The 20150-nt window shown below is 44.2% G+C and overlaps 2 protein-coding genes and 1 long non-coding RNA gene across 9 annotated transcripts in view; 2 read left to right on the plus strand and 1 right to left on the minus strand.

The window, feature by feature from the left end:
* Positions 1–11980, plus strand: part of RFX7 (regulatory factor X7) — a 77619-nt gene extending 65639 nt beyond the window's left edge. For all 5 annotated transcript variants that reach the window (XM_046899255.1, XM_429081.8, XM_015291868.4 and 2 more), the window contains 4 exons: positions 571–655; positions 1242–1449; positions 3586–3881; positions 4799–11980. In XM_046899255.1, coding sequence (XP_046755211.1) covers positions 571–655; positions 1242–1449; positions 3586–3881; positions 4799–8101 — 3892 coding nt within the window. In that variant the 3' untranslated portion in view covers positions 8102–11980. The remainder of the gene's footprint in view (positions 1–570; positions 656–1241; positions 1450–3585; positions 3882–4798) is intronic.
* An 866-nt stretch (positions 11981–12846) lies between these two features.
* LOC107054174 lies at positions 12847–17951 on the minus strand. 2 transcript variants are annotated; one of them, XR_001468188.4, is made up of 3 exons: positions 17861–17951; positions 16214–16310; positions 12847–13918 (listed from the first exon to the last, which is right to left on the minus strand). It is a non-coding gene; the product is annotated as an uncharacterized LOC107054174 (long non-coding RNA). The 2 variants fall into 2 exon arrangements; XR_005862811.2 differs by having other exon boundaries at positions 16189–16310.
* Positions 17952–18118: 167 nt separating this feature from the next.
* Positions 18119–20150, plus strand: part of NEDD4 (NEDD4 E3 ubiquitin protein ligase) — a 50221-nt gene continuing 48189 nt past the window's right edge. For both annotated transcript variants that reach the window (XM_015291880.4, XM_015291881.4), the window contains exon 1: positions 18119–18199. In XM_015291880.4, the coding sequence (XP_015147366.3) occupies positions 18155–18199 (45 nt within the window). In that variant the 5' untranslated portion in view covers positions 18119–18154. The remainder of the gene's footprint in view (positions 18200–20150) is intronic.

Consider the following 20150-nt stretch of genomic DNA (forward strand, 5'->3'; position numbering starts at 1 on the left):
TTCATGGAAGTCCCTTAGGAGAAGATCAAATAGTTACTTGAGAAATTAAGCAAAAAGAGGCAAAAAAAAAAAAAAAAAAAAGAAAAAAAAAAAAACAACTCACAACCAAAACCTCATAATGAGTAAAAACTAAATATGGGAACATGGTTTTTTTTGTGTCTGTTAGCTTTTGGAAATGATGTATTGACCATCTCTTTCTACATCTGGTTTGGGAAGAGAGGTTAGTCCAAGTCTACGCTAATGATTTGGTTATGTTGATATATAATGGTATGGTTTATGTTAATGATATTGGTTATCTAGTTGAAATTACTTGGCCTAGTTTAGTGATTCTTCTAAGTCATTATCAAGTAAAGTTCATCACATCCAGCATCTCTCCTCTGCACAGTTGGGGAAGCCCACTGACATGCCCAAGAATGAAGGAATTATAAGCTTTTGATTCTGCCCTGCTATGAGGTTATGTTAATGGCACTAAATTTGAGATCTCTTGGTGAGTTTGTGTATGAGAAGTATGAGAGGAATTACTGCTCTACCTCCCTACCCCCAATGATGTAGACCTTAATTCATGATCACATATTGCTACAGTGGACTGAGGAAGAAGGCTTTTGTGCATATGCCAACACTGCCCAACCTTGACTTTCATAAAACTGGAGATGGGGTATGGTATATATTTGCTTATTCATACATGTTTGTGCAAATTAACATTTATTATGTTATTTTTCCAATCCGAAGTTTTTAAAGCAAATGGAAAAGCTATAGTTCTTAACATTTTCTTTACAGTGCTCAGCTTCTGAATTATTGTCTGGTAATTCTGTCAAATGCATAGAGAATGGCAGTGCTCTGGTTTTTAGCCCTGATCCTGTTTTGGTTTTACTGTATATTTAAAATAATAATTCAGCACTGAGGAACTCCTGTGAAAGAAGCAGTTCCTGTGTAAATGGCTGCTGAGCTGATAAGATTATGGATGTAGGGAGAATCAGCTGCAGGTGCTCTGAATGTTAGTGTTTTCACTGATTTTTCTTCTGGAAAAGTCAGCTCCATACAGCTCCTTTGGAAACAAGCAGTAACGCTTCCTTTTTAACACTACTGATGTTGCGATCTTGTTCTCCCAATTTCATGGAAGTATATGAACATAATTACTCAACTTACATGTTTCTCATCATCTTTTGCCTTGTATTCTTCTTGTTTTCGCTCATCAATAATGTTCAATTACTGAAGTAACCACCTTTGCTTGTTTGTTGTAGTTGGATGGGACAGAGTCATCTGGACAGCTACAAAGCGCTGATGAGGAGGTTGTGTCTGCGGCCTGCCGGCTTGTTTGTGAGTGGGCCCAGAAAGTGCTCAGCCAGCCTTTTGATACAGTCTTGGAACTGGCTCGTTTCCTTGTCAAAAGTCACTACATCGGTACCAAGTCAATGGCAGCTTTAACTGTAATGGCAGGGGCACCAGCAGGTAATGAGTTCTCAATCAGTGGGAATCTCTTTCCTTGGAGTAACGTAGTGTGAGCCGGGGGGTCTTCTAGTCTTACCTGGTGTGGCAAGAAAGAGTAAAGAGGTGTCTGGACAGGCCTGGACCATTAGGGATTGATGCATCTTCCCTGCTCTGAGTGGGAATGTATCCTGGTTCAGGTCATGCTGTTTTTGTCCTCTCCCATGAGCGTTAGCTGAAGTGAGGCATGATGGCTTAGTCCTTTGTTGACCATGTCAGTAATATCTCTGAAGAAGCATTTCTCTTCAGGGCAGACTTTAAACAGTGACACCAGTTGAGTCTTGCAGATGCATTTATATTATTTCCATCCACGTTGCTGTAAACTCTTTTCTTGCTGTTAGGCTGTGTAGAGAGATGTGAAAAGAAGCAGTGGTTTCAGGTTTATTTTGTGATGTTAGCCTTTCATGCTCTGAAGTTTATTTTGTGTCACTGTCATCTTTTTGGCAACCTTTTGCTGCATTTCAGATTCACATTAATAGTCCTGTTTTAAGGACTGGGGGTAAGAATGTCTAACAAAACAGAGCTGTGTTTCTTGAGAACTGCTCACTACCTGAGTGAAGGGAAGTCTCAATTGGCCTTGAAGTGACAATGTAACAACAGTCAGTCTGAACCATAGGTTATCTGGGGTCTGGTCACTTAGAAGACTTTGGAAACCTGATTACTTCCCTAGAAGTGCTTGCAGTTGAGTAAACACCTTAGCAACAGAGAAATTGAAGCAAGAAATCCTGTGTCAAGTAAATAATTAATGAAATAAATCTGAGTGGTCTTGTTCAAATCAGTTTTCTAGCTTATGTTCTCTGAGGTAATGAAAGGTAGGAGTTAATCTGTGAGTGTAAGCAGTCAGTATTTGTGTCTTGTAGTCCATCCTGGCCCATTCTGATCAGCATCTGCTGCATCAAAGGCAGGAATGTGTGTGCAGTGCTGTCACTAGCTGACTGGTGATTCCTGGGGGCAGCCTGCAGTAACTGCATGTGGAACTTAGATGGAAAAACCTGTCTTCCCAAGCTGATTATGTGTTCTTCTCCAGTTCTTGAGTTGAGGATGCAGGTCTTACAGAGCAGTCAAAGTAACTGCTAGTTTTCAGTATGCGAGTAATTATAATGCGTTGTACTTCACTTGATCTGGGTTTGGGGGCCAGTATAGTGGGGGTTTGTAGACATGCTGCCGGTGTAGCTGTTTCTCTGATAGCTTGTCTTCATCTGGAAACAATTACCTGTCTCCATTTTCTCTAGAGCAGATTTTCCTACCAGCATTTCTGGTATGTCAGAATTTTCCTGAAATGTTTGGTCTGTGTCAGGTAGTAACACCACCACATCAGCGTTTGTCTAAATTCTTCAGCTTAGAAGTAAGGGTTTGAGGGGCTCTGAGAGCCCCTCTGAGACAGAAGGGCCTTCTGCAGAGTCAGAAAGCATAAAGTGGAGATGGTGCAGTGTTCAAGCTGTCTTGGTACATGCAGGCTGTTGCTGGGAGGGTGGGCTACCAGAAGACAGATGCTGAGCACATACTGGGTAGCTAAACACAAATAATTGCCCTTAAAATGATTCTGATTGATTGTTTTTCTCCCTTGTCACTTCTCTTCTTGCCCTTCTTTCACTGTTGTCCCTGTTCACACACTGGATGTGATCCATTCTGGCATTACATGCAGATATCATCTTTTCAGAGCTGCTCCTTTGTGACGCAAAGGCTTTCTGGAAAGATTTTTCATTTTAAAACTGCTTTCAGTACAGATAACAAAACAAAAACGTGGTAGATGATGAATTTTAAAGGTTCATCTGAAACATCCACTGCCCTCTACTGTCAGTTAAATGAAATGCACTGGTTTTAGATTTTGCTGAAACAAAAGTTATTTGGGATTACTAGAAACACGATGCCAGTACTTAGCAGCTAGTGTGCAGCTTGTCTAACAGAGAGAGGCTTTGCCTCAAACGTGGAAAGAAACTGAAACACTGAAGAGAACGGAGCATGAAATGCTCTCGTGGGTGAGATGTTCACTGAATGGTTGTGGTGATGCCTGCCATGTATCTGTGCAGCTGGATACAGATGTGGCACTACAGCAGACAGGGAATGTGCTGTTATAATTAATTCTTCTTTTATATTCAGGAATAAAAGGGATCCCCCAGCCCTCAGCTTTTATACCTACCGCTGAAAGCAATTCCTTTCAACCACAAGTGAAAACTCTGTCATCTCCTGTTGATGCCAAGCAGCAGCTGCAGCGTAAGATCCAGAAGAAGCAGCAAGAACAGAAACTGCAGTCTCCTTTGCCAGGAGAGTCTCCAGCAAAGAAAACAGAAGGCACCGCAACCAATGGTGTAACTAGTATATCTAATGGAAGTCCTGCTATTCTGTCTCCTCAGCCTATTGGCATTGTTGTGGCAGCTGTCCCCAGCCCAATACCGGTAATTCTCCAGCAGTTCTCCAGATAAATCACCTTAGGAAAGGATTGAAAATGGCCCATAGCTAAGCAGTGGTGTCAGTGGGATAGAAATATGGTGTCTGTTCAGGCTTGAATCCCTTGGTTCTTTTCTGTCCCAGTGACTGGTGTAACAGTGTGACTGAATTAGGAATAAGAGGCAGCAGAATTCTGATCACATCATATAGGCCAAGTTCATCTTCGAAGTCAATGACAGCGAAATTTCAGCTAGCAATAATTTAGATTATGTGTGGGAATAATTACTCTTGAGATGAATTTAACCAGATGGGAAAGTCTACAGGTCGCGTGGGTCACTGAGCCATCTCATTTAGAATCTAAATTGATTTGCATTGGCCTGGTGGATTTAGTGACAGCAACAATTCTAATTTTGCATGAAATCTGTAATGTGGGACTTCGCTGTCTTTCAGACATAGAACACAAGACTGGGAAAAAGGTTATTTGTTCTTAGGATGTTAGCTGTATTGTTTATTTCAATAGATAAGGGATACTAATACTCAGCTTGCATTTGATTTTGAAATCTTGAAAATTAGTAGTTTTCAACACATCCTTTATCGTTTGTATTTCCGTCTTTGGTTTCACTTAGTGAAGAACCATATGAGAATAACCCTTTGATTAGTAGAAGAGCAGAGTAATGTGTAGACCAGTGCCTTAAAGGCATACCTTAAAAATTGAATCCTCCTATCTACCAATCGTAGGCAGACATATCACTTGTCTTGCATGCAGTTGAAGAGCTTGCTTTGTTTTGAAATGACGTTTGCTAGTGTACACGCTCTGGTGTGTTGAGTTGTATTGTCCTTAATCTTTGTAATGCATGGAGTGGTCTGTGGACTTCAGGGACTTCCTTGCTTCATTGCCACACCATTTGTTTCTCTCTCTAAACAGGTGCCAAGGACCAGGCAGTTGGTGACATCTCCAAGTCCTATGGGATCATCTGACAACAAGGTCCTGCCACTCAATGTTCAGGTGGTCACTCAGCACATGCAATCAGTCAAGCAGTCACCAAAGACTCCCCAGAATGTTCCTGCCAGCCCAGTTGGTGACCGCTCTGCCCGACATCGCTACCCGCAGATCCTACCGAAGCCAGCAAATACCAGTGCTCTCACCATCCGCTCTCCCACAACGGTGCTTTTTACCAGTAGCCCAATCAAGACTGTTGTGCCAGCTCCACACGTGAATTCCTTAAACGTGGTAAAAATGACAGCAATATCTCTTGCCCCAAGCAGCAGCAGCGTGCCCGTCAAACAGACACCTTCAGTTAATAGTAGTGCGGGAGCAGTGGAAGAAGGGAGGACTACTCCACAGATCAAAAATGGTTCTGTTGTTTCACTTCAGTCTCCAGGATCCAAGCCTAGCACTGCTGTAGCTGCATCTGCAGTTGAGATCAAAATGGAACCAGAAGGACTGCTGGATGAGAACCCAGTACAGGGCCAGGAGAGCTCTGACACATCTAAATCCATAAAGGCGACCCCTGACCTGCCTCCTGCTCAACAGATTAATTTTGAAGTTGCAACCATGAAGGTTTCAGCTGATGGTGTCGTGGAGGCAAAACCAGTTAAGGGCTGTGATCAGGGAGCTGAAGAAGCAGGGACCAAATACAAGATGCAGTCCAATGAGATCACACCGGTTTCTTCAGCAGGCAATAATCAAAGCACTCTAAAGCTCTCTGTTGCCAGTCACAACTTGTCCAGCACCAGCATTGATTCACCTCCTACTGGTGAGTCTTCAATTAAAGACAAAATATGCACTAAAAGTCCAAGGAAACGACAACCCTCTACGCTTCAGGATTCCCAGATACCACCTGTCAAGAAACCACTGGTGGGGCAGCTTTCAGCTGGTAACGCTGAGGAGAGTCAAAAAACAAACAGTGTTACGAAGGTTCCAAAGGTTGTATCATTAGCTAACAGTGACAATACCACACTTGTTCAAGTTCCCAGCAAGGTACCTGTAAATGTACCTGTACCTTCTGCAGCTCCAGCAGACTTAGTGACAGACTGTTCTTTGAGCGCTGATTTAAATACCAGTGATTCTACTTTAGAACAGCAGCTTGCATCAGCATCATCTCCAGATATAAAAGTGAAATTGGAAGGAAACATGTTTATTATAGAAAGCGATTCAAAATCTGACGGCAGCTTTAACCCAAATGCGTGGCACCATATCACCAAAACTTCTGATTTTGCGTCTGTGAATTGTGAACAGCAGCAAGATATCAGTGTTATGACTATTGCAGGACACTCAGGCTCTGGTGACTTACAGGAGTCTGCATGGGAGCCAGCGCACTGTGAGGGTATACAGCAGGATGTGTACAACCAGCAGTTACAGAGCCAGATCCAAGACTCCTCCTTGGGTCAAATACAAGCACAGTCTTCAAATCAGTTACCTCTGCAGTCCGAGCTGAAAGAATTTGAACATACAGTCCCTCAGTCGAATGAAAACTTCTTTTCATTTGATGATGACCTAACCCAGGACAGCATTGTGGAGGAGCTGGTGCTCATGGAGGAGCAAATGTCAATGAATAATTCTCATGCTTACGGTGGCTGTCTAGGAATGGCACTTCAGAGTCAGACAGCAGCTCAAGGAGCTCCTGTGTCATCCCACCCAAGCAGCACACATTTTTACCATTCGATCCATAACAACAGCACTCCAATTCACACTCCTACTCCCACCCCTACCCCGACTCCCACCCCTACCCCAACTCCAACACCCACCTCTGAAATGATTGCTGGATCTCAGAACGTGTCACGCGAGAGCCCCTGTTCCAGGCTGGCTCAGACGACTCCTGTGGACAGTGCTCTAGGAAGCAGCCGGCACACACCCATTGGCACACCACATTCAAACTGCAGCAGCAGTGTTCCTCCAAGTCCTGTGGAATGCCGAAACCCGTTTGCATTTACTCCCATAAGCTCCAGTATGGCTTACCACGATGCCAGCATTGTTTCTAGCAGCCCCGTGAAGCCAATGCAGCGGCCTATGGCTACCCACCCTGACAAAACCAAACTCGAGTGGATGAATAACGGGTACAGCAGTGTTAGCAATTCATCGGTTGCAAACCATGGCATCCTTACAAGCTACCAGGAGCTAGTGGAAGATCGCTTCAGGAAACCTCATGCTTTTGCAGTTCCTGGCCAGTCGTACCAATCTCAACCACGCCACCACGATACTCACTTTGGTCGCGTGACTCCTGTTTCACCTGTGCAGCACCAGGCAGCCCCTGTAAGTAGCACCACCAAGCAGGAGGGCTTTGCAGTTCCTGCTCCTCTGGACAACAAAGGAGCCAGTTCTTCTCTCAATAACAGTCTGAGATGCCGGAGCGTGAGCCCTGCTGTCCATCGTCAGCGTAATCTCAGTGGGAGCACCGTTTACCCTGTTTCCAATATACCACGCTCCAACCTGGCACCTTTTGGAAGTCCAGTGACTCCTGAAGTTCACAACGTATTTACTAATATCCACGCAGACACTAGTGCCAATAATATAGCGCAGAGAAGCCAGTCGGTCCCATTGACTGTGATGATGCAGACGGCCTTCCCATCTCTTCAGAAACAAACAAATGCTAAGAAAATAACCAACGTGTTGTTAAACAAACTTGATTCTGATAGTGATGATGCAGTGAGAGGTTTGGGAATGAACAACATGCCCTCAAATTACACGGCCAGGATGAATCTCACTCAGATTTTAGAGACGTCCACTGCTTTTCCTAGTGCCAACCCACAGAACATGATCAATTCCAGCACTTCAATTTACGAATTCCAAACACCAAATTACCTCACTAAAAGCACCGATCAGATCAGTTTTTCTTCTGGAGATAACCAAGCACAATCAGACATCGGAGAGCAGCAATTAGATTTTAGCAGCACTGTAAAAGACCTTTTAGGGGAGGACAGTCTGCCAACAAACCAGCAGCTGGTGAATCAGGTGGCATCAGATCTCAGCGTTACATCTGTCTTTCCCAGCGACATCAGGTTGTCTTCCGAACTCTCAGGCAGCATTAACGATCTGAACACTTTAGACACAAATCTACTGTTTGATCCAGGTCGTCAGCAGGGACAAGACGATGATGCTACACTGGAGGAATTAAAAAATGACCCCTTGTTTCAACAAATCTGCAATGAATCCATGAACTCAATTAATACATCAGGTTTTGAGTGGATGGAGAGCAAGGATCATCCTACTGTTGAAATGTTGGGTTAATATTGTTTTATAGTATGTATGTAGCACACTGTATGTAAAAGACAGACGTATTGTATTTGTCTTAATGGAAGTGCCTCCTGCAGCAGAAACACTTGCTATGTATTGTGGCATTTAAAAAAAAAAAGTTTGCTGTACCAGTTGCTCATTCTTCACCAGAGAAAGGGCGGTCTTAGCAATTTCAAAACAAATCTCTGAAGGTGATTGGGCTATCAAACAGCCAGTATTACTTCTTCAATTCGATAGTGTTTCCCATTCAGAATTTCTTGTTGTAGTAAATAAGTGGTTAATAGCTAGCAACAGCAGCTCTGGTTGAGGCAGCGGGAGGGTTTTAAGTTGAGCTCATAGGTAGGCTTTCCATACTTCGTATTGCTCGTTACTTCTAGTACGTGGTTCATACTGACCTCTGTCGTTCAGGTCTGAAATGCAGGGTGCCTGCAGGTATGTAGGGGATGGGCAGTGGATACAAGTGAAGCAGGGGGCACGCAGGTGCCTGATCACTGTGTAGTTATCTTGAGTACTGCCTGGTGGTGAACTGGTGCCAATTACATCTCTAGTAAAACGCAAAGATAGAAGAAATAACAGGAAACGGGAATGATCAAGGAAAGAGAAAGATGCACTAATTTTTTATTTAAGAGAAAGAGATCTATGTAGTTATTTTGTCCATTGATGTTTCTGACCTTGTACTTGATATTTTAGTTCTCACTTCAGTGCTTTTATATCAGGTAAAATTCGTGAGAAAAGATTTTAGCACTGAGGTTTAATCTAGGCGTAACACCTTATTTTAAAAGGATAGGTACTATTTAATTATTTATCGAAGCTAAAGAAGTGATGTGGTATCTTCCCTCTCTTTTTTAAGTAAGAGCTGCTAGAGCTCATTAAAATACTATTTTTAAAGATTCGTTTTTAAGTTTGCTCTTTTCTAACATAGTGGGAGTGTAGGAAGATGTTCTTTCCTCTATATTTCAGTAGGTTGAGCCTGTCTTGCTCTCTTTTAAATAAAAGATGATTAAAATATTATAAAATGTGGTGGATCTAAAAATATTTTGTATAGAGCCATAATACTGCCAGGCACTTTATAGATGGGATCTCATTTTGGATAAAATTTATTTTAAAAGTGCTTACTGGCTTTAGAAGCCTGAATTCAATTTTCACTGGATGACTTGAGAGGACTGATGAAGCTGACTTTTGTTATACGTCCTTAGCTACCGCTCTTGGAAAATAGAATTTAAGCTTCTAACTCACCAGTTCACTTATACCAAAAAAAGGCCTTTTGCTTTATCAGCGTGGCACGAGTCTCTCTGATGATGAAGAGAGAGGTGCTTGGCCCTCATGCTAGAAAGAGGAGACTTGCAGAGGCAAGCTGTTAAGAAATAATTGTTCTGAGAATGCTACAGTACCATCCCTTAAGCTTAGTATAAAATTGGTTATTTCTCTTGTGAACTGACAAACTGAAAGCAGAGCAGAAGACATTTTCCTCTCTTGCATTCCTCCTTTGAGTAAGAGGTGATGAAGGCACAATAAGCCTCTCTAGATTTAAGGAATAGATGCTCAGATTATTATTTGTTGTTAATTTTTGTTTTTTAAGGTGACTTAGTGGTCATTTGTTTCTTCAGTTTTTGCTAAGGACTTGATCTCAGTACTGAGTAATTTTTTTGGCGGTGCTGATCTGAATTGTGCTGCTGTATTGTCACTTCAGGTGCTGATGTATCATGCCTTCTCTTGCTCTTGCCCTGATTGACCACCAGTCTGTGGCTGCTTCTTCAGGGACAAAACCGTTGTGACAAACTGTAGCACCTTACGGGGAGCGTGATTTCACTGTGCTTGCATCAGTTTTGCTGCTTCGTTAGGAACAGACTTGGAGAGTTCGGATTGCTCCTTGAAACATAGGGATATGCAGGGTGTGGTTTATTTTAAGACCAACTCACCCTTTTTAGTTAGTTAAGGAGGAGGTCGGGAGTCTAAAAACTGCACAGTAGGGTTCTTTTAGGTGTCTGCAGTAAGGCTGGAACCATTTTTCCTTTAGACACGAGTTGCCAGTGGCAGGGTTTGAGTGGCATACCTGTCCGTGGCCTTTAGCCAGAGATATGGCTCACCATCCTCTTACCTTGTTGACTTGGCTGGGTCTGAGACACACTCAGCGCTTCTTTTTTCTGACCCTGTGTGAAGTGCCAGTGAATATGTGAACCCTGCTTTTCAGTGGAGAATGGGGGGCAGAACTGGAGCTCCATCCGTGCTGTGGCAGTCTCCACATCTGCACGGTGTGCTGGCCTGGTCCCCGTGTTGCTGAGACTGACGTGAGCTTGGTGTAAACAAGTTCTCACCTAACTCCACTAGTTTTTCAGAACATTTCTCACTAAAACAAGAGTAGATTTGAAGCGGATGCTCTCTAAATTATGCAGCAGTCACCAAAGGTTTTTAAAGTACCTTTTACATTGTTTTTAATTACAGGCATTACTTTGAACCTTACAAGTGATTTAACTAGCAGGAATATTCTGTGATCAGCGGATTTAAAGCAAATGTATGTAAAATGGAAGAAGTGTTCTATTCAGTAGGGGTTCTTTCAAGTGAAATCCAAGGCATAGACACAGCTTTGTACATTGGTATGTGTCCTTTTAGCAGTGTTTGTGTGCTGGTGTTACAACTAATGTTCTATGAGGTCCCCGTATTTAGTGCTAGTTAGTTCTTTACATTGAGACAGAGCACTACTGCACACCAAAGTATGCAATACCCAAAGGAAGATTCCATGATTTTAGCAAATGGAAGCCTGTCTGTCAGATACTCCAGAACAAAGAAGATGAGACAGTTCTGACCCCTTGTTTACATAATTGGCTTCCAACTAAGGTGATAATTTTGATAGCAGCTTTTGCTAAAATAAACAAACTAGTGAACTTGTACACTGTGTACAGTATTGCAGCAAACACTTTAAAATTGGTTGGTTAGTCCAGCAAACTATCTGGGTTCATGTATTGCACTAATATTCTGTTGAACCTGTGGCAGGCACATTCCTTAGGATAAATGCAACAAATACGGCCAACAGATTTAAATAAAATAATAAAAACAAACAAAAAAAACCCCACAAAAAATAAAACAGAAAAAAATCTAATGTGTTTCATTATTAAAAGGCAAAATGTCATTAAAAGTGACAGGTGAAATTGTCTTATGTAGCAATGTGCATTGATCTCAATGAGATATTTCTATTTCTTATTCTCTTAAATGAGAATATTACAGCAGGAAAAAATCAAGTTTAGTTTGCTTCACCATGTTAATACATGATCACAAAATGTGCATGAGTGTTAATGACTTAATCTTGTACAGTACTAGATATATTCCTGTAACCACTTTTTTTATTCTTTGCTGTATTGAAGCTGGTTCGGTGTTAACCAGGTGAGCATAGTTATTCACAAGTTACTTACTTTTTTATGTTAACTAATTCAGCTTAGTTATTGTTGAATATGTTCCTTTTTTGGATTCTTTTTTATTGTTCGGGTGTTGAAAGATATTTTTGCATCATTTTATCATGATAAGAATTCATGAAGTAAATAATTTGCAAATAATTGCAATAAGCACTGACTTCTGAACTGAAAAGAAGGAAAGCGTTTCTTGTGCAGTGCATCCAAGGTTCATGTAATAATCTTGTACTATACCGTGCTTTATTAACTGCACCCTAAGGAAAAAAATAAATCCCTGTACTACATTTTCATTTAATGCAGGAAATCCAGTTTTCCCTCTCTCCCGCAGTGTTTTGTTGTCTGTTGTACTGCTGAAACGACAGTAGTTGAATATTGCAGTAGCATTTCAGTTATTTTTTTTATTGAAAGTGCTCAAAAATTGTTTTTTAAATGTTTTCAAAAACAATAAAAACATTTTATATTAAAATGACTTCTGGATTATTTTCTTTATGTGGGAAACGTATGTCACAGTGGGCCTGAAAGAGAGTTCTGATCACAGCTGTGGAGTTGTACCGACCTGAGCTCAGCCACACGTCTAAAGCTGAGCATGCAAGTAAGTCTTGAAAACCTCGTGCAGACTGTGCTCTCACAATGATCTTCTCTTCAGAGAGCTTCGTTAGCTTTCTGCCCAGCTCTGCAGCTATCCCTTTTTAGTTACTCGTGTGGTAATACCATTACATTTGGAGGGGGGGGGGGGATAGCTTCAACTTGAAACTGAGTTGAAATTTACCTGCAAATGTGAAAATAACATTTTGGTTGAGACCCCTAGAACACAGTAGTGATAGCTGTGCCATTTAGAGTTGTGTGCAGCTCCTCGGTGTTACAGGCATCCCCACGTGGGTGCTGGTCTCAGTGTTAGTTTCATGTCTGGATGGTGAACTTTGCTGCAAATCTTTTAGTAAGTATATGAATATTTTTATATATACGCACGTGTACATATATACTCGCACGCATATATATACACACACACAAGCTAAGCAAAACTAGTTCAGTCAAAAGTGAACTGAGGACATGAGAAGTTTGCTTAGAAAATGTAGTGCTGAACATTTATAACCCAGAGGTTACAGAACCATAGAATGTTCTTAAGAGATCATAATATTCCTGCTACGTGTGTTGAATATTCAAGAGATACCCTCCCAGTGACGTAAGTACTCTCAGTGGGCTGCCTTGGAACATCCACATATCTATTTTCCAACTGCTTTGTCGTGGCTCCTGCTGAGTCTGTTCTCCCTGGGCCTGCCTACCTGTTTGCTATATCTGGTAATGCCTCAGCTCAGCAATTATTAAAAACTTCCATTTTTGGCCTCGTGGCTCATCTTTATTGTCATCTTTTTAATACACTGCTGCTTTTCAAAGGATTATTTTAAGTTATTATCATTGAAACTTTGCCTATCTGTAACAGTAAATCACATGCTGCAAATTAGAATCAAGTTTTCAGTGAACGTGAAGCTGTTGTGGTCGTTGCAGCCTTCCTTGGGTAGCTGAACTGCCTGTCCCTACAAATCTCTGCTTCTCAGCATGTTTATTTTACAGTTGTTGGGCGTCCTCTTCTCAAATATCTTTGTTTTCTCAGAACTCACAAAAAACACAACTCTATAATTGTATTCTATTATAAACTCCCCAATTAGAACTCGCTCATCAACTCCTTTCTCCAACAAAAATACTCTCAAGTCTTTAACTTGCTAACTTCACTTCTCTATATCAGTACTTCAACAGGATGCTTGTTCCAAGGGCTGTGATAACTGGTTCCCAGCGTCAGTTCCTGCTTGCCCTGAGACAAGAGGAGACATTTTGAAATGTGTTGTTGAAAAAGCTGTGTATAAGGAATGACTATTGCTGGCTGGGACAAAGTGCTTTCTGTTTCTGTTTCACACTGCTTTGAAAGTCAAAACAATCTCTCTTTACGTACACAGAAGAGGGGAGTCAAAGCTCCCGTGTCCAAGAGGCCTTGTTCAGATAGATATTCTTGTGCTAATGGAATAACTAAAATCTACTCCAACTAGGATTACTTGTGGAAAGAAAAGAGAGGAATAAAGACAGGAGTGCACGAGCACACACGCATTCAGAAAAGTAGCTTCCTCTGAGCTTAGCAATGTTTTAGCTACTAGCAAAGTGTATCTGATATGGACTACTTCACATGCACACAGATTGATAAGCTCAAGGTATTTAAAGAAAAATCCAAATACATAATGTCCAGAAAGTTCTTACTTCTGTAACGCTAGGGAAGGCTGAGCTGTGGGCACAAAGACCCCCAAGGACTGTGTTAACCATGGGATCACTGGTGGTGAATTAAGCTGGGAACGGTGACAGCAGCTGACTGGAGCTCAGTACCTCCATGTTTCTGTTCTGGCAGCTCCTCTCTCTCCAGCTGAAAACAGAGAAAAATAATATCTCGGTGGTGATTCACACAAATGTTTACCACTTTGTTCAAATGCATGTGCACAAAATGCATGTATCTTTCCACCTCCTCTACAGTTGCTCTTATTACTACGCAGGTTTGCTCATCAATCCAGAGACATTTTGAGTTGCTTGTAAACTTTTCAGCTGGTCACAGAAATGAGGAACAGCATTTCTTGCTGTACATCTTTCCCTTCTTATATCCACCCCTCCTTCCAGTGAGAGCTGTAGATGTCAGCAGCTCTCTGAGGGGACGGAGATCTCTGCAGGGGTGATGGTGTCAGGACTTTGCCATCACAGCAGCTGTGAAACAGTGGGGCACATCCACTGGTGCAGATTTTTATGAGTGTGGCATGCAGGCTGGTGAAAACGCACAGCTAATGGTGGTGACTCTGTTGAAAAAGTGTTTTGTTGCTGAGAATTTGCTATTACAAAGTGTTATGCTCTTTGTATCTGTCGTATTTTCCAAGAAAATAGACAGGAGGCATTACTTTCAGAGCAACCTGAGCCACCTAGTTGGAACGCGATGCAAAGACAACAGTCAGTCTGGGGTCACTTTATCAGACTGAAGTTCTCGCTTACAAAATTCAAGCTTTCATCTTGGTATCAGTGTTGCATCATGCTATCGTGGTGCTTGAAATCTATTGTCTAGCACGTATTTGCAATTAACTGTTTAGCCAAGAAGAATGTTAGGTCTTGGGCTCTTGACATCAGTTGTCTCAGTGAGTCACTGCCACCATAGTTGAGAAACTGAGACTTCGATGCTCTCAATAGGTATTTACTGAGCTTAGTCACAGCAGTGACTCACTAGCGAGATATATTTTTTCTGTTAATTCCCTCCTGTATGTAGTTTTCCACTTACCTGCCACTGCGACACCATGCCTGGTTCATCATAACATTTTCTATTATATGACTCAGTAGAACAAAAGATAATAGGACAAAAATCTAAATGTGTATCATTTGCATATGGGTGTTTTGTTTTGTAAGTGCAATAAAATTACCTCTAATTCCTTTGGTTTAAAGCGAGAGCAATGAAGGTAATTTATCTAACTTGATTTAAAATCCTTCATAGCAAATCCGTATCCTGTGTTGAATAATCCAGGATACACCTTGATGCCATTTATCATCCGAGCTTTTATAACTTAGCCATGACCACCGCTCACATATATTCTTAAGCTAAAGGTTGTCTTATTACAATAACCCTTTGGAAATCTGAAACAGATCTTTCACAACCTCAATTCCTGCTTAACAACAAAGACAGCTTTGTGTTTGTTTGTTTGTTTTTTCTTCAAAGCAGTTCAGTGTTAGAATGTATGGATGTCTTTGGATCATAAAAGGATTCAGTGTAAAGAAAGAAGCAAACCGAATGATGTAAATGTAAATACGACTCTGACCATACCTTTGGTCTGTCAGTCCAGATGCTATCATCTAAGAGATGAAAAATGAAGTGTTCTTTTCTTTTCTTCTTTAAATCTTTCAGGTCAATTAATGTTGATTTAGATGGCAAGAGAAGTCACATTTCTTTGTTACCAGATGAGAACTCACCATTGGGATGGAGTAATGAGATTAAATATTCATGTTTTTAATGGTCTTAATATACAGATAAAGCATTCCATTGCACTTAGATGATCCAAATGCAGGTTATTCTGTGCAGCTGACAATAAATTATTTGTAAAAAGAAAAGGAAGATCTCTCAGAAGAGCTCTCTTCCCCTATTAGTCTGTAATTGCATAAGACCATAAAATATTAAATGCTGGAGACACGTATCTTACATGAGAACTCAGTGTTTGTTAACAAACATTGCATTTTATTTTCTTCTCTTTTTAAGTAAGGGAATATTCTTTAACTTAAATTTATTCTCTTTTAAGTGAATTGCTGGAGGTTTGCTGAGATATTGAAGATAATTCTTGATTACACTGAAAATGCACGCAGAGCTCAACTCAGTGTATGGGTACCTCTGGGTAGCAAACCAAGCAGAAGCCACACTGATAGCAGGCAACTGCTGATGGGCTTGTTTTTCAACTGTGCTATAACTTCAGTTCTGGACAATCTGTGGTCTTTTCATGGAAACAAAATAAAACTATATATAGTATAAAAAAAAGTATGACTTAAAAAACGGTGCTAATGCCCTGATGTAAATTTCAGAAGGGGCATCGTTTCATCTTGAAATGATAGCTTACTCAGAAGGTAATGTTTGAGTTTTGATGTTTTACAGAACGAATGTGCTAATGAACTACTCACAAGCAACCCATCCATTCAGTAATACCTCAGGTGTGCTTCTGGTGTGTAGAAAAGGTGGGACTGAGACTGCAGAGACGGACAGTGCAGAGTTCAGCCACGTGACAGCAATGCTGTAATAGCCACTTTATAGGGAGAAATAAAATAGTATATTTTATTAGACTGATATAATTTTGAAAAAACACAAAATTCTGAGTCTGATGCTTTGTGTCTGACATGGTTTATGTCCTCTAACCCAGTATGAGAGGAAACACTGCAAAAAGAATCATGCTTGACAGCCACAAACCCATATGGTTTTTCTAGCATGCTGTAGGAAGAGTTTCTTAATCAGTACTAGGTTCAATCATAGCTACAACAGCCCTTCAATGGAGTGACCTGGAGATTGTGCCTGCTATCAGTTAGTGGGTTGTCCTTGCTCAGAGTCACCCAGGAATCATTTAAATTTGGACAAGCCTCAAATTTATGCTATGAAGGAGCATTGTAAGCAAAGTGAATGGAACTGGATTGAAGGATTGCATGCCCGGAGGCCTCACCCAGGCACAGGAGGGGGCTCATTCTTTCGAATTACCCAGAAGAATGTCTGGGTCTCTTTTTTCCAAATGATACACGATGGTCTAATAGGAGATATGGTTTCCCCACAGTCACCTTCATTAGACCATCTTGACTAACGATAGCTGCCTGAATGCCACCTTGTTTGACTCTCACCAATTTAAGTGAACTCGTATGATCTTTAATAAATAATGCCCTACATTCACTTTGCACAGGCCGATGTTGGCAGAAACAGATCTTTGCTCACTTCCTCAGCTGGTAAACTGGGAGGACAACCCATCCTGCAAATAAACAGACGAGAAGAGCTGCAAGCCAAGGACCGACAAGGCCCATTAGAGAAGATGACTAACTTCCTGTTGATGATCACAGAATGGCTTGGGATGGAAGGGACCTCAAGAACCATCAAGCTCCAGCCCCTGACTGGTGAACCAGGATTTCACAGAACGTAACCCATGCATGAAATGCCTTGTTTCCTGAAAATCACTGTAGCTAAGGTTTTAAATAGAAGGTACAACTGACCGTGAGGGTCAGCGACTGCATATCCTCTAGAGCCAGCCAATTAGAGCTGAAGACCTTCTATCCCTCCAACAACAGATGCTTTGCTCAGGGTTGCCGGCCAGCCCCAGGTGTGACCATGGGCAGGGCCCGGCAGCACCAGGGAGCATTGCCCACCATGTGACTGGCTGGCTGCCTAGTCACAGTTCTGGTAAGGGCAGCACGAGTTCAGGCCTCTTACCACCACGTCAAGATGCTGTCAGTGGCAGCATCAGCATCCTGCCTCACTGACACGCTGCTGCCAGCCGCAGATCTTTCTTATGAGACAGCGGAAGGCCTCTACACCGCGGCTGTTTGACTCCACGCTGGCCATGGCAGCTCGCTTCGCCCCCTGGGCCCTCTCTCCGCCCGGCCCTGACTCCAGACCAGCTCCCTTCACAACGGGGCCTTCCTTCCGCCAGGCCCCCGCCGAAGGCCGCACTGTCACCCCGGTGTGCGGGATCCCTTCTGCACCTCGACGCTATTCTCCGTCTCTCACGAATTTCTGCGGTCCCATTTGTTAATGCAAAGAGCCCCAGGGCTCGCCCCTGAGATGCAGAGAAGACACACGTGATGGAAACAATAAGGTTACCGGGCAGGCTTCGGACGAACGACGCGCTCCCCGCACACGGAGGCGGACCCCGCAGGACGCCCTGAGGGACACGAGCCCGCCCCCAGGGGCCGCGCGCCCCGCTCCGGCAGCCCCACGGCGCGAGTCTCCGGGCGGGGCTCGGCGGGAGGACCAATCGGGCGCCGCCGTCTTCCGCCGCTGCGCCAATCAGGGCGGGGCGGGAGGCCGGAGGGGAGGGGGGCTCGCGAGGCGGGGGTGGGCCGGCGGCGCGGGCGGGCCGGGGGCGGGGCGCGGCCGTGGCGGGCGGCGCGCGGCATGGCGGCCTCTCCTGTGGAGGTGTTCGGGCTGCCCGGCGAGGAGGTGAGGCCCGCGGACCGCTCGGCTCCGCGCGGGGCGGGCGGTGGCCGAGGAGGGGGCGGAGGCGTGCCCGCGGGGTAGCCCGCGGAGCCGGGCCGGGCGGGGGTCCCCTCGGGGCGGGGGCTTCCGGCGACGGGCTGCGGTGGGCTGAGGGAGAGAGCGGGAGCCTCGGCCCGCGGGCGGGGCGGGGTTCGGCGCGGGGCCGCCCAGCGGCGGGGCGGCGTCCCGGGGCGGCTCTCCTCGGCGGCTCTCCTCGGCTCCCGGGCCGTGCGCGGAGGCGGCGCCGTGTCCCGGCGGCCCGCCCACGGCTGCGGCTTTGTTTGTGGCCGCCGGGCGCCGCGGGGAGCTCGCCGCTGTCCGCGGCCGTGCGAGGCGGGGGGTGGGGGTGGGCGTCCCAGCTGCGCGCCGAGCTTCGTCGTGGTGACGCGCCGGGCTGTGTCGGGAAGAAGCGGGGCTGCGCTGCGCCGCCCGAGGCCGCGGGGTGCTGCGGCGGCGGAGAGCTCCGCGGTGCGGGGCCGGGCTGCCCTCAGGGTTATCCGCCCTCTGCTATAGCGAGACTGTCGTAATTTGTGCGCTGTGTTCAGAGGAGTAGCTGTGGACCTCTCAGAGCTCGCTTATTTTCCTTTTAGGATTGCAGTTGCGCTGGCGTAGCGCTAGAGAATTGCTACAGCGTGCTGCAGGGCTGCGCTGCCCTCTGCTCTCTCACAGCCTCCTAATGGTTGCCCACAACTTGGGAGGCCATCTAGCTGGACTAACAGCACACCCCTCAGGCGCTCTGTTTCAGTTTACTCCAGTCAATTTTGCTCAGCTTAGGCGTTTTTTAGCCACCCTCGCTAGGGGAAAAGTGTTTTGAAATCAACAAGAGATGCAGTCTGGGGAAGGGGACAGAGCTCGGGTGTGTAACAAACCCATCACATCCAACCTTGTCCATAGCTCACAAGCTCAGCCAAACCTCTTCATGTTACAAATGTGGGAAATGCCCTTTGTTTGCCATCGGAGACTTGCTGTGTAGCTCTCACGTATGATTCTGCATGCCCAGTTCAGAGTGAATGACCTCGGGGCCATGGAAAACCTGCAGCTCGTTGCTTTGGCCCTGGGCGCTGGCATGGAGCCTCAGCTTCCTGTCTCTGCGTTCTGTTGGTTGGTTTGTGCTTAATGCAGGATTGCAAATACGGTGTTGCTGCAACAAATAAAACGATGGTGAAGAGGCTGGGCTCCGAAGGAAGCTGTAATTGAGGCCATTTTGTTCACACCTGCTTATTTTATGTGTTGTGTTTGGGAATCTGAATTTCAGTGCCTGAATCTAGCGGTTCTTCATTGCTCTGCTCCAGTTTTCTGTAAGATGGGTCTCTCTCTGTTACTCACAGGACTTCTTGTGACTCTGCAGGATATTGAAATGGTGCGCAGTAGAAAGGTCCGTGTTGAAAACAAACAGTTCTGTATTCAGAGCAGGATTTTAACACTGCGTGGGAAATGACATCTGGGCTCGTGTGCTGGGAAAGGAAGAAAGGAGGAAATAGGGAGTAGCAGGTGTGTCGCAGGAGTCTGTGCCCTCTGATGTTCTAACAGGATTAGTGTGCCGTGGCAGGATGGATAAAACAGCCACAGTGTAGGCATAACACTGCAATAAAACCGGGTGCTAATTGAGTGTCTTGATTGTTTTGAAAGTTATCTTACATTGCAGAAAGTAGAGAAAAAAAAAAGGAAAATTAGCAAGTTATCCTCCTTCTACACCTTACCTGAGTGTAGAAAAATGAAGAGCATTAAGAGCACTTAAAACGATTACTTTCTCTCATCTCATTAACGTTTTCTAAAAGAGGAAGGCAGTGCCCTGTGTGCTTCCCCCCTCCACGCGCACCATCTACCCCCTGCCCATTACCTGATGCTGGCTCAGCACTGCTGCTGCTCTGCTGCCTCACGTGAGTGGGGACTGCAGGTGCTTGCTGCCTTTATC

The sequence above is a fragment of the Gallus gallus genome, chromosome 10, assembly GCF_016699485.2.
Source record: "Gallus gallus isolate bGalGal1 chromosome 10, bGalGal1.mat.broiler.GRCg7b, whole genome shotgun sequence".
Classification (NCBI taxonomy): Eukaryota; Metazoa; Chordata; class Aves; order Galliformes; family Phasianidae; genus Gallus; species Gallus gallus.